The sequence below is a fragment of the Saccopteryx leptura genome, chromosome 3, assembly GCF_036850995.1.
Source record: "Saccopteryx leptura isolate mSacLep1 chromosome 3, mSacLep1_pri_phased_curated, whole genome shotgun sequence".
NCBI classification, from domain to species: domain Eukaryota; kingdom Metazoa; phylum Chordata; class Mammalia; order Chiroptera; family Emballonuridae; genus Saccopteryx; species Saccopteryx leptura.
Window position 1 is genome coordinate 12,677,053 of NC_089505.1, and position 14,196 is coordinate 12,691,248.

The following is a 14,196-nucleotide window of genomic DNA, read 5'->3' on the forward strand; positions in this document are numbered from 1 at the left end:
GGCACACGGAATGCTCTGGCACACGGAATGCTCTGGCACATGGAATGCTCTGGCACACGGAACTCTCAACACACCGGAACGCTCCGGCACACGGAACATGTCTTCAAGTAGGAAAAGAGGGCACGGCCTGGCCCCTGATGCGAGGTGACAACAGGTGCAGAGGACAACGCCTTTAGCGATTCTCACCAAAAAAGTTAAAGTGAAATGAAGCACGCCTTTGGCGATAAACATGTCCTATTTACAGGATATTCAAGGAGATAGAGGAAAAAATTCAATACCACAAACAAGCAAAAAAACAAAATCCATTCATTGCAATCACACATATAGAAGTAAACTGCTTCTTCAAAAAGTCAAAGAGATGAAGAGTTAAAAACAAAAAGGAGGTCTGGGCAGTATTACTCTAGATCAGGAGTCTCAAACTCGCGGCCCTCCGAACAATTTTGTGCGGCCCGCAGACTAATCCACAAAGTTCAAAATATTTTGGATAAAATTAAGTAAGCCTAGGGGCCTACTTGTATTTTTCATTTCTCTAGCATCCTAGCTAGATATTAGCTTAGTTAACAGCAGTTGTGATGCGAACTACAGTTTCTGGTCGTTTTGTGACACTGAGTAAACTGCATGTACGATTGTGCTTGTTGTACTGATTTTTTTTTGTTTTCAACTGCAGTGAGAAAAGTGTTGCGTAACAGTTGCCTTTTGTAGACCTAGTGCAGCCTGCCGAACGGCTGTGATCTTGCTCTCCGGCCCACATGCCGAGTTGAGTTTGAGACCCCTGCTCTAGATGAAGGTATTTAATACATACATACACAAGTATGATGTGGGGACCCTTCTTTGAATTTTGACTAAAATAAACCAATTATAAAAAGACATTTTGAGACAAATGAGCAAATTGGAATATGGACTATCATAATTCTGTTAATTTTTAAGAAATCATTTAACAAAAAAATGCATGTCTGAAAACTTCAATAATAAAAAACAATTCTCAAGAATGAGAAATGACACATTTATTCTGAAACCACCTGACCAGTCAGTGGCACAGCGGGTAGAGCATCACACTGGGATGTGGAGGACCCAGGTTCGAGACCCCGAGGTCGCCAGCTTGAGCGCGGGCTCATCTGGTTTGAGCAAGGCTCACCAGCTTGAGCCCAAGGTCGCTGGCTTGAACAAGGGGTCACTCAGTCTGCTGTAGCCCCCCGGTCAAGGCACGTATGAGAAACCAATCAATGAACAACTAAGGTGCCACAACGAAGAACTGATGCTTCTCATTTCTTTCCCTTCCTGTCTGTCTATCCCTATCTGTCTCTGTCAAAAGAAAAAAAAAGAAAAAAAAAATCTGAAACAGAAAACTCACGTGTTGGTACTACTGGTGGAATAGCAGGCGGCGGTCCAACAGGTGGTGGAACTGGAGGTGGCATGAAACCTACATGGAAAACACAGACTCAAAGTAAAATAGCGTAAGAAAAAAGTTACTTCTTTTAAATAAAACATTTCAATAGCTATAAATGAAATTCTACATTCTTAAAAAGGTATTCCATGACTACAACTTCATACTGGTGAATGTATTTTCCACTTTAAAAATTACTTTTATGTACACTACCTTACTTGATCCCCAGCACAGACTAAGCTAACTAACGCAAAGACCCTCATCATGAGCACCGTGTTTATTACTCCAGTGCTGAGGTCCTGTGGTGCTCTCTGCGATTCTATACAACTAATGATTAATACTAGCTAGGCAACCCGTTTACAGGTCAGCATGGTGACTAACACCGTGGGAGTTATACACTGCATTCAAGCTGCTGATAACATTATATGTGATAATGTCACCTGTAAAAGGTGCTATTGTATTTCTCTGATATATATTATATGCTGGTTACTCATTAGATCATAGATATTTTCATTAGCCTTGGATGTTACTATATTATATTTTACGCAGTGAAATCAACCTTCAGTTTAATACTGGCTGATGATTTTAAATATCAAATGATCAAACTATAAACATGCTACTTTTGTACTTTTAAAATACCAGGGCTACTATCAATTCAATTAGAAAACAGTGGCTAGGCACTGGCTGGTTGCTCAGTGGTTAGAGCATGCAGCCATCCTGGGTTTGATCCCTGGTCAGAGCACATATGAGAAACAATCATCTGCTTCTCCTCCCTTCCTTTTCCCCTTCTTTCTCTTTCTCTTCCCCTCTCACAGCCAGTGGCTCATAGTTTTGAGCTTTGGCCCCAGGCACTGAGGATAACTGGGTTGATTTGAGCATCAACCCCAGAGGGGGCTACCAGGTAGATCCCAGTCGGGGCGCACGCAGGAGTAATTAAAGATATGTGTTAAGATACATGATTTTCAACAGATGAATGCTACACAATGACTTTATATGGTATGATTTCTGACATAATCATTTAAAAATATCCTCACAAAAATTTTTTGACTTTCAAATCACAAATACAGAAAATAACTTACAAGAATAATTTTCAAGTATTTAAAATATACAGAAAAAAAATTCTTATTAAAATCTGCATCAATTTCAAATTATGTACTAAACTTTAATTTTAAAATTTTATGTTACAAATATATTACTACTATTATCAGATAATAAAGTTACTCTTTGGCCTTGGTATTTTTTAGGAACTCTATTCAATGGAGAACTTAAGTTATAAAAATCAAAATATAGTACCTTGTTTCCTGTAATGGGTAAATAATGCTATATAAGTAATTATTTATATTTAATCGATGTGTTCTTTTAGTAAGCTACAGTTTTTTTATAGAATATAGTTCAAGAAACTTTTGTTTATCAACAATTAGGTCAAAAATGTATTACAGATTCAATTAACAGTTTAAGATATTATTTCTAATGTTATAATGGAAATCCAATGATTTTTAGGAGGAACAATCTATATAATTTAATGTATACTTTCCAATGAATAATAACTATAAAAAATATATAAAAACTCAAACATAAATTTTAAATTATTTTAAGAGCATTTCAATAATTTTAAAGCATTTCATTTCTTGTCTCTATCAGTGCTTCTTAAAGTGTGGTCCTCCTATCACCTGGGAACTTGTTAGAAATGCAATGTCTTGTCTTCCCTCAGTCCAGTAAGCAAAAGGCGCAGGAAGCTGTGCTTTAACACAGCTTCAAAGTGATTCCAACATATGCTAAAGTTTAAACATCACTGCCCTGTAGCATTTTAACTTGGAAAAGAATAGTTTAAATAAGAGTCTAAACAGAGTTCCATTAATAGGAACATTCCTTACCAGGAGGTGGCTGTGAAGGGTTGAAACTTGCTCGTAGAAAAGGAGGTGGAGGGAGCGGACTGAACCCAGGAGGAGGGACCGGCATGGACACAGGAAATGCTGGTGGCACCAAACTAACTGTAGGCACAGCTGGTGCTACTGGAATCTTCATGGATAGAAAAGAAGTCCATAGATCATTTTATCCTTCTGCAATGATTACATCTTAGAATACTTTAAGGTAAATTATTTCTAGTTCTTGTTTAGGAAGGTAACAAACACCATTATATTAGCAACTTTTTTTTCCTTTTTGTATCTTCATAAGTAGGCCTATCTGAGGTAAGAGTAAGGCACTATTATTCAACAGACAGTACGCATGGAGATTGTAAAATCCATCTTCATGTGATGTGAATGGGTACCTACTTGAACACTGAGTATCAGGCTTAATCTTAAATTGCATCTCCCATTAAGATTATAATACCTAGTGCTGTTAAGCAACCTAACTACGACTAGGAAGCATATCAATAACAACTTTAAAATGACTCCAATTTCTCATTAATATATTTTCTACTCCTAGCATAAATAGCTTTACCCATCCTAGTTACAATAATTTCCAAATATCTACCTGCACTATGGCTCTACCTCTCTTCTAAACTTGCCATTATGTCAATGGTCTATTCAACATCTTAGTAGTTCTGCTGTCTTGAAAGACACTTGATACTCACAAAACTGAACTCCCAATTGTCCTTCCCTAAACAACTCCTCCCACAGTCTTTACATTCTCAGATAATAGTAACTCTATCTTTGCAATTTCTCAGACCCAAATCCTTGCCTCTGCTCTTTCTCACCACTCAAATACAACTGTGCCAAAAGGTCCCACTGGTCTTACCATCAAAATACGGCTAATATCTGGCCACTTCTCACCCTCTCCACTGCTGTCAGTCTAATCTGATCCATCATCCTCTCACATCAATCCAGATGCCTTTTCACTGGTCTCCTCGCTTTTATCAATGCCCATTAGTCTATCGTCACAATAGTAGCCAGGTCAGTCCTTTAAAACCTTAAGCCAGATCAAGCCACTTCTTCCTTCAAAATCCTTGAAAGGCTCCATCTCTCAGATCAAAAACCAAAGTCCTTCTAAAGGTCTCCTCTCCAGGAGGCTGCCTCTCAGTCGCTTGACTCCAGCCCATGTGCCACTCTCAGATCCCACCAAGCAGGCTCCTGGCCTAGGCCCCTTCCTCGGATAGCCAAACGGTTAATTCCCTTAGGAACCATAAGTTGTTGCTCAAATGTCTTTCTCAATTAAGTCTCCCCTGAGCATGTTCTCTCCTGTAGCACCTAGCCAGGCCGATCACCCTTCCACTACCTTTTCCCTTCCACAGCATCTCATAGACCCATTTATTTTGTGTTTTCTGTCTCCCTCTTTAGAGCAAAAGCTCCATAAGGCCAGGGATTTGTGTTTGGTGTTTTTTTTTCATGAATCTCAGGTGGTGCCTAAAACAGTAAATGTAACAGCGCAGGCAATCAGTAATTATCTGTTCAATAAGTAAATATTTAAATATAAGTTAGACTGTTTCTAAAATAAAACTTTCTTTCTAAAAATGTTTGATTAAATTTGTATTTATTCCATTAAAAAAAAATTTCTCCCAGTTTTATAAAGTAAACACGTGAGTAAAAACAGAAACATAAAACAACACATTCGACAAGAACTGCCAGCACTAACCTGTAACATAGCGACAGGCGGAGCAAAGACCTCTGCCTGGGTGGTCACCGCTGTCTCCTTCTCAACTGGAGGCGGGCTCTCTGTTGTCGTCGGGGCCGGCTCCTTGACAGGCTCTGAGCTTTTCACAGTTTCCCACTCTAAACAAATATGTGAAATTCATTTCCTGTAGATTGGTTCAGCTTTCCATCTTATTTCTATGTATACACTGATTTCATGCTTGTCTAAGTCTCATCTACCTTGGCACACCTATCGTCAAGATGCGCCCACAACTACAGACATCAACCTAGGTTTGTCCAGACAAATCAGATTAAAGTACTAAGGAGTCCAAAGAAGCACGACAGGGGAAACAACAGAAGACACTGAAATATCTGGTCTAGAGAAAACATTTAGAAGGGATGTAACAGATATGGATCTCAAAGGCTGTCTGACATGAGAAAAACCCAACCTTATCCTATACTTTGTCACAGGGAAGACCAACAAGTGTAACTCAATACAGAAAAATCTTTCTGAAAATACAGCTCTGCGAAAAGAAAACAAGGAGCACTAATGGCCCCGCCAGTGGTCCTCATCTCCCTCAGAGGAAGGGTCAGTCGTTACAGTGACAAATAGATGCACACGACTCCCCTCTGCATCTCTGACTTCATCTTCCACTACGCACTCCTCCTCACTTACTTGCTCAAGCCATGCTGGTCTCATCATTTTTAAATAGACATTGCACTTGCTGTCCCTCTATATGGAATGCTTTCCTCCCAGAAAGCTGGACATCTCATCCCTTCAAATATCACCCTCTCTCTGAGACCTTCTTCAGCCACTTAAAAGTGCACCAGCTCCACATTCAGACTGCCAGGCCACCTTCCTTCATTTTTCTTCTTAAAACTTAGCAACACAGAAATACTGTCCTGTTCATCTCTTTTGCTCATGATTTATTTCTTCCCACTAGAACATGGGTTGGCAAACTGTTCCAATACAAAAGTAGTTTAGACTTTGTGGGCCATATGAAGAAGTAACATATATTGTATTTCAATTCTTTTAACATCTCTTACTGGTTATAATTGCTAATCATTTTTAACTGGAATTTTAAAAATAAAAAAGACAAGTTTTTTAAAAGAGCATGCCAAAAGATCATTTGGTTATAAGCATTCTCAGAATGCTTGAATGTGAACCACAGCTCTCTAAACTAAGATTCTATTCCTGCCATTCTCAACATGGATACTAATCAAAATCTAGGACACTTTTCAAAGCAGCTTCTGAAGTCTCCAGTTCTCATTTAAACTCAAGAAATTGAAATATTTAGTTTAAAATAGCTTGCAAAGAAAATAGAGCCGTTGGCCTGACTGGGCACTGGCGCAGCGGATAGAGCATCAGACTGGGATGCAGAGGACCCAGGTTCAAGAGTCTGAGATCGCCAGCTTGAGCGCAGGCTCATCTGGTTTGAGCAAAGCTCACCAGCTTGCACCCAAGATCGCTGGCTTGAGCAAGGGGTCACTCAGTCTGCTGTAGCCCCCCAGTCAAGGCACATATGAGAAAGCAATCAATGAACTAAGGTGTCGCAACGAAAAACTAATGATTGATGCTTCTCATCTCTCTCTGTTCCTGTCTGTCTGTCCCAATCTATCCCTCTCTCTGACTCTCTGTCTCTGTAAAATAAAGAAAAAGGAACTCTCATTCACTGCTGGTGGGAATGTAAACTGGCACAGCCATTATGGCAGAAAGTATCGTGATTCCTCAAAGAGTTAAGAACAGAACTACCGTATCAGCCAGCAATCTCTCTACTGGGTAGCCATCTGAGAAACTTGAAAACATTGGTACATAGACACATGCACCCCCATGTTCATCGCAGCATTATTCACAGTGACCAAAACATGAAAACAACCCAAGTGTCCCTTGATAGAGGATTGGATAAAGAAAATGTGGTACATATATACAATGGAATACTCCTCAGCCATAAGAAATGATGACAGTAACATTTACAACATGGATGGACCTGAAAACATTATACTAAGTGAAATATTAAATCAGAAAAAGCTAAGAACTATATGATTTCACACACAGGTGAGATATAAAACTGAGACTTATAGACAAAGATACAACTGAAGTGGTTACCAGGAAAGAGGGACAAATATACAGTGAGAGAAAATGATCTGATTTGGGGTGATGGGCACACATCACCATAAACAGTTCAAATGCTACAGAAATGTTTACCTGAAAGCTATGTACTCTTATTGATAAATGTCAGCCCATTAAATTTAACTTCTAGCCTGACCTGTGGTGGCGCAGTGGATAAAGCGTCGACCTGGAAATGCTGAGGTCGCTGGTTTGAAACCCTGGGCTTGCCTGGTCAAGGCACATATGGGAATTGATGCTTCAAGCTCCTCCCCCCCTTCTCTCTGTCTCTCCTCTCTCTCTCTCTCTCTCTCTCTCTCTCTCTCTCTCTCTCTGTCTCTCCCTCTCCTCCCTAAAAAATGAATTAAAAAAAAACAAACTTCTAAATAATTTTTAAGAGCCTTCATATATATAATATACAACTCTCTCAAAGACCACAACTTTGTTAAAGACATACATAAAAAATATACTATCTACACTCTTACATTTATGAAACAGAACCCATCAAGAAAATACAATGAACACAGTTGTGTTTCATAATTTTTCTCTTTTTATGCGGAAGAATCTAGGAAATAGAATAAGCACAACTCACCCTATCATAAAAACCTCTCATTAATTACAACCTTTTTAACAACAAAAGTACCCTTAGGGTTCTTACCAGTATTGACCGTTTCCTGATCAATCATGCCTCCTTCTGCAAAACCTTCCAAGTCATCCACTTTAACTTTTTCCCATGGTATATATGTAACTCCAAGGTCCACATCCCAGAACTGTTTGTATTCTGTTTTTACACCTTTGTTTAAAGCCCAAGCAATCTATAGGAATAAGGGGAGGAAAAAGTAAAGCTTATAAATACTGTAAAAGCAAGCTAAAACATTCAAAAACTACATCTAGACAATGTAAATACAAATAAATTTAAGTTTTAAAAATCAGCTGGGCCCTGGCCGGTTTGCTCAGTGGATAGAGCATCGGCCCTGGCATGTGAATGTCCTGGGTTCAATCCCTGGCCAGGGCACACGTGAGAAGCGACCATCTGCTTCTCTTCCCCTCCCTCTCCCCCTTCTCTCTCTCTTCCCCTCTCGCATCCAGTGGATCAATTGGTTCAAGCATCAATCAGCCCCAGGCCCTGAGGGTAGCTCTGATGATTGAAGTTTCAGCCCCAGATGGGGGTTGCCAGGTGGATCCTGGTGGGGGCGCATGTGGGAATCTGTCTATCTCTCCTCCTCTCAGTCAAAAAATCAGTTGGATGGACACAGTATCACTGCTGAAAGAATAGTAGCCATGAAAATATTTCCATGTTCTGTTTCTGTTTGTTAAATAAAACCTGCATTAGGTAGCAATGGTGGTGTTTATAAGTTTTATTTCCATTTCTTACCCTAACTTGGAAAGAAACACATTTCTCAAAACGCTATCCAAATCTACTTTTCACCAAAAAATGTCAAGCTACATTACTGGTAATTAGACTAGTTACTGCAATTTAAACAAATCTTGGCACTCCGGAAAAGAGACTTTAGTGTACACAGAGAAACTCTCCGCCATAAGAATGACAGAGCACAGGCATGGTAACTCCTTTGAAAGCAGTTATGCTAGAGTTCTCAATTCAGTTGCAGAAATTGATGGGATAAATTATTTCCTAATAGAAGAAATGAAGTAAGAAATGAAAAACTACACAATAAATACTGAGTTTAAAGACTAAGAGCAAAATAAAAATATAAATAGGCCCTTCACAGGGGCCTGGGCAGGAACAATCAATACTGTAATTAAGGGCTATGACTAGGCAGCACTGGGAAGAGGACAAAGCTGCTAGATGGAAATGGTCTGCTCATAAAATAGTGACCTGCTGACAAAGAACCACTGGACGAAAATTCTGGTTATTGCTTTACCTACATCTAACTCTGTAACTCAACTACACTGAAATAATGAATTTCCATCACGGTTTGCCAATAATGTTAAAAAAAAAGATGAATTAAATACAGAAACATTCTAATAATACAATAGAACAGAAGTATGTGTCCGTCGTCCCCCCCAATCTCACCTTGATGACCTTGGACCCAATTTTATATGATCCGGAACTAAGTTTCTGAAGAGCCCGAAACGCATCTTGCCGATGAACCATGCAGACATAAGCACAGCCCCTGGGAGGAATCATCTATTTAAAAAAAATGTTTTCTTTAGAAGGGCTACAAGAAGGGCAACACATTCTGGCATTTTTTGATGAAACATAACATTGACTCCTGATGAATACTGAATAGTTTTCCTTTTTCCAGCTACCTGTTTATCAGCTCAAGTACACTGATTACTTAGTTAAAAAAACAAACAAATTCAAAATCAAGTTGGGTCTCACTCTAAGTCATGACATATGTGAAATCTTAAATAATCACATAAATTAGTTTTTTCTAATACACAATAAAAAACAAATTAAAAAATATAAAAATATGGATACAATACCACCAGATAAAAGGAAAATATTATGGTCAACATATTTGAAGGCATACAATTTATTCACAGTATTATTTCCATTTTTCCAAATCTTATATTGCGTAGTGTGAGGAATTTTTGTTTTAGGTAAGTACCTTATTCCCTCCCCCCCTTTTAAAAAATTTTATTTATCGATTTTACAGAGAGAGGAGGGGAGAGAACAAGAAGTATCAAGTCATAGTTGCTTCACTTTAGTTGTTCATTCATTGCTTGTTGTATGTGCCTTGACCGGGCAAGCCCGGGATTTTGAATCAGTGACCTCAGCATTCCGGTTTTGAACCAGTGACCTCAGCATTCCAAGTCAATACTTTACCCACCGCACCACCACAGGTCAGGCAGTACCTTATCCTTAATACAAAATCTATAATCTACAGGAATTATAAAACTACAGCTTTTCAACTTTATACAAACTTTGTTCAAGTACTTCTTGCTATAGGTTTTAAAAGGAATAGGAAAAAAGCACCAGTAAGGATCAGAGTTTTATTTACAAAAAGCACTTATCTACTGAATAGACTACCAGATCATAAAATTATCCTTAAAGTATTAATTCAGAAAAATAAAGAGCATTTCAGTATGTTTTAAAGAACTCAAAAGGTATACTAACACTGTATTATTAGTATCTTATAAGGTAGGTTTGTCAAAAAATACAAAACTCTCCCTGGATCTATCTAGCTAACACTTCAAGTTACTGTCACTTTAATACCAAACCTTTAAAAAGAGAAGTCTACTCAATCCCTTCTACACTTCTTCAACTCTTACGAAGTAGATCCAACTCCTTACAAAGCCACTGAAAATATTTTACTCAAACTCTCAATGGCATACTAAAAGCTAAATCTAAAAAGTTTTTCTCAGTTCTCAAACTAACCTAAAACCAAATAAAACATTTCTAAATCTTAGATCAATTTTTCAAATCCTAGATTTTATAAATGGCCATTCAATATACTTCAGTTCACAAAATAATTTAGTGCCTATTATTTGTTAAGTACTATGCTTTTTTTCATATAACGTATTTTACTTATATGCACAATAAGAGAGATCCATAAATCTTTGTCTCCGTGATGTGCAAATCCCTCTTCCTGACACTGTGGCAAATACAAGTCAAAGAAGAGAGGGCCCTGACCTCCTGCAGGCTCTGCGGAAGACAAGGGGCACACGGTACTTCATGTACCAAATGAGGTGTAAAGACAGTGAATCGAGTGGGTTCCAGAGGAGGAAGGGTCCCCTCTGGGACTACAATCGAGTGACGGTAGTCAAGGAAGGCTTCTTAGAAGAAGTCGACTGTCTTCTGGGCCCATTATGGGAAGACACGCAAGGGCAGAGGGTGCAGCTGCTCCCCTGGCATCACGTGGACAGGTTGGGTTTTTCTATAGAATGATGTTTCTTATCTCTTCTTTCTGAGAGTCTTCATTCTCTCATTGGAGTCTCGGCCCATTCTCTTCATGTGCAGTTCTTCCTCTCTGGGCCAGCCAGTTCATCCTGCGGTCAGCTGGGGGGTGGCCGGAGCTCTTCTTCACGCGGGGCCAGTGAGCAGATGGTTGGGTGCAAGGGCCTCTGCTCCACAGCCTGTCCCCGCTCCACGCGGTCTAGCATCCTCCAGAACACTAACTGGCTCAGGCTTCATCACGGGGTGATCTCAGTACTATGCTTTTAAAAGGTAATACAGAAGAGGAAGGAGACAAGGCAAACCAATGCCCAAATAACTGTGGTACAAAAAAGACTACAGATGTCACAAAAAAGGAGAAAATCCAAAATGCTACTTGGATTCAGGATCTGTGAAAGTAGTGGCGCCTGGCTTTGCAGCACTTTGATAAGACTCCAAAGATACTGGTCACGGGTATCCCTATGTTTTCAAAGATACTGGTCACGGGTATCCCTATGTTTTCAAAGATACTGGTCATGGGTATCCCTATGTTTTCAAAGATACTGGTCATGGGTATCCCTATGTTTTCAAAGATACTGGTCACGGGTATCCCTATGTTTTCAAAGATACTGGTCATGGGTATCCCTATGTTTTCAAAGATACTGGTCACGGGTATCCCTATGTTTTCAAAGATACTGGTCATGGGTATCCCTATGTTTTCAAGTGTCACATTTCTGGCATGCAGCTAGGGCTGAGAACCACTAGTTTGAGGGTAGGGAAAAATCAGAAAAAAATTTAGAGGTTATATACTTGTAGATTCTGAACGATTTTGACAGGCGAAATTTAAAAAGCCTACAGTACTCTCATGGTGTAGGAGAAATCTGAAATAGTTAAGTTGAAACACTCCAACAATTCCTTATTTATTAACCCGTCACCAATGTACTATCTGTGGAACTCGGCAAACCTCTTAGTTTCTTCTCTAGTAAAGTACAGATTCGGAATTACTTAACCGGCTTCTTGTGAGGATCTAATCAGATCACACACAGCTGAAAGTAAAATACTAAATGATCAAATTCAATTCAAACACAGAATGCTATTGTTAATACAGAAAAGTCGAGTGTGGGCATATAAGGATCTAACCATTAGAAAGGAAAAGCAGCCAATCCCCAGTGAATATGACAGAAGGTCCAATAGACATAGTATACTAATAGTAAATATAACCACAGTAACATTTCACTACTTAGTTTTGGCCCCAGGGAAAACAACAGCCCTTCAGGAAGAAGAAAATACCAAAGAAGGAGACCAGCTGGGCAAAGCCACGGAAGCAATCCAAGCGGAGTGGGTGAGTTAAGCTCAAGCGACTGGACAGTCCCTGGCCACACAGGTGTTCTTGTCTAAGGGCGGCTTTGAGAGGGAGAGACAGAGAGGGAATAGGAGAGAAGAGGCTGGCAAAAGACTGGGACCCCAGTCCAGCTGTGTCTCACACTCCCTACGTTCTGGGGGACTCAGTTTCCTCTTTCCACACTAGTTCCTGCTAACTCAAACATTCAATGTTTTCAGGAATCAAGTGCTACACTGCTATAAAACCCCTAAAAATTTGTTAGAATTCCATTTTAAAAACTAGTTAAGGAAAGCAAAAAACAGTAGCAGAATATACCTAGAAATAAAGAATCCTTGTAAAGATGTGGGAAGGCAGATATAATGGGCTAATTACCATATTTCCCCATGTTTAAGATGCATTTTTTGAAAAATTTGGGGTCTAAGAACTGGGTTCGTCTTATACAGTGGTTGTAGATTTTTTACTTGCATTTTCTGCTTTTTTGACAGTGATAAGGAGCTGTATGAATTTTTTATTTTTTTGTATTTTTCTGAAGTAAGAAGCGGGGAGGCAGAGAGACAGACTCCCGCATGCGCCCGACCAGGATCCACCCAGCATGCCCACCAGGGGGCGATGCTCTGCCCATCTGGGGCGTTGCTCTGTTGCAACTAGAGCCATTCCAGCACCTGAGGCGGAAGCCATAGAGCCATCCTCAGTGCCCGGGGCCAACTTTGCTCCAATGGAGCCTTGGCTGCGGGAGAGGAAGAGAGAGAGAGAAAGGAGAGGGGGAAGGGTGGAAAAGCAGATGGGTGCTTCTCCTGTGTGCCCTGGCCGGGAATCAAACCTGGGACTTCCACATGCTGGGCTGATGCTCTACCACTGAGCCAGCTGGCCAGGGCTAGGAGTTGTATGAATTTTATGATGAATAAAACTTGAGTTCACTAACTTTATGTAACACATACTTTTTCAAATTTCGGTCCCCAAAATTAAGGTGTATCTTATACATGGGAGCATCTTATACATGGGAAAATACAGTAGGAACCAAAGTGAGACTTTGTATGAGTGAAAACCTTCTTCATCTTTAACCTTAAACCATTGTTGAACAACTGATACTTACATTAATGGATTCAATCTGTCCAAACTCTTCGAACAGGTTCGTTAAATCCTGCTGGGTTGCCTTCTTGTCTACCTGGCCGACCCAGAGAGTCGTACTGCATACTGCCAAGACATAAGAGAAATGACCTGAATCACACACACAGTTACTTTTCTCAAAGAGCTGAGGAAAAAGCTCTACTAACAACATCATAAAATTTAAGCCTATTTAAAATATGTGTTGGACATTTTTAGCTGTTAATACTTAAAGATCAAGTAAAACCCTAGAAATCCGGTTGCATTCATGCCAAATCATCTGCTGTCATGCCACCTGCTCTCAAGCTTGGCTGCACATATGAACCACCTGTGCGTACCTGGGTCCCACCGTAAACGATGATGAATGGTATAGAGTACGACAGAGTAGAAGTTAGGAGTTTTAAAACACCACAGATAATTCTCATGTGCAACAAAGTTTAAAAACTACTTTCCATTGCAATCCTGAGGACTTTTTAAGAATTTTTTTTTGTGCTAGAAAGACTAAGTGGATATTTTTCCCTAGTCAACAGTTAAAGATAAAAACAGCATCTTATCCTTAAGTTATAATAATTTGCATGAAGATTCAAAGAGAGCAAGTCTGAACTAGAACTCTTTAACAGCCCTGGCTGGGTGGATCAGTGGATAAAGCATGGTCCCAGCACGCACCAGAGGCTGCAGGTTCAATCCCTGTCAGGCACATAGGAAAATCAATTAACGAGCACACAAATAAATGGGACAACTGAGTGGAAAAAAACAGGTTGATGCTTCTCTCTTTCCCTCCCCCTTCTCTCCCTTTATCTTTCTCAAATGAATAAGGAAAAATTTAAACCCCCCCCTTAACTGTTGCCAAGA

General features: G+C 39.7%; 1 protein-coding gene across 7 annotated transcripts in view; it reads right to left on the minus strand.

Annotated features, from left to right (window-relative positions):
• The window catches only part of SCAF8 (SR-related CTD associated factor 8), a 172,526-nt gene that overhangs the window by 98,136 nt on the left and 60,194 nt on the right, over nt 1-14,196 (minus strand). For all 7 annotated transcript variants that reach the window (XM_066372947.1, XM_066372948.1, XM_066372952.1 and 4 more), the window contains 6 exons: nt 13,334-13,434; nt 9,096-9,209; nt 7,719-7,875; nt 4,958-5,094; nt 3,259-3,403; nt 1,352-1,420 (listed from right to left, as the gene is read on the minus strand). In XM_066372947.1, coding sequence (XP_066229044.1) covers nt 1,352-1,420; nt 3,259-3,403; nt 4,958-5,094; nt 7,719-7,875; nt 9,096-9,209; nt 13,334-13,434 — 723 coding nt within the window. The remainder of the gene's footprint in view (nt 1-1,351; nt 1,421-3,258; nt 3,404-4,957; nt 5,095-7,718; nt 7,876-9,095; nt 9,210-13,333; nt 13,435-14,196) is intronic.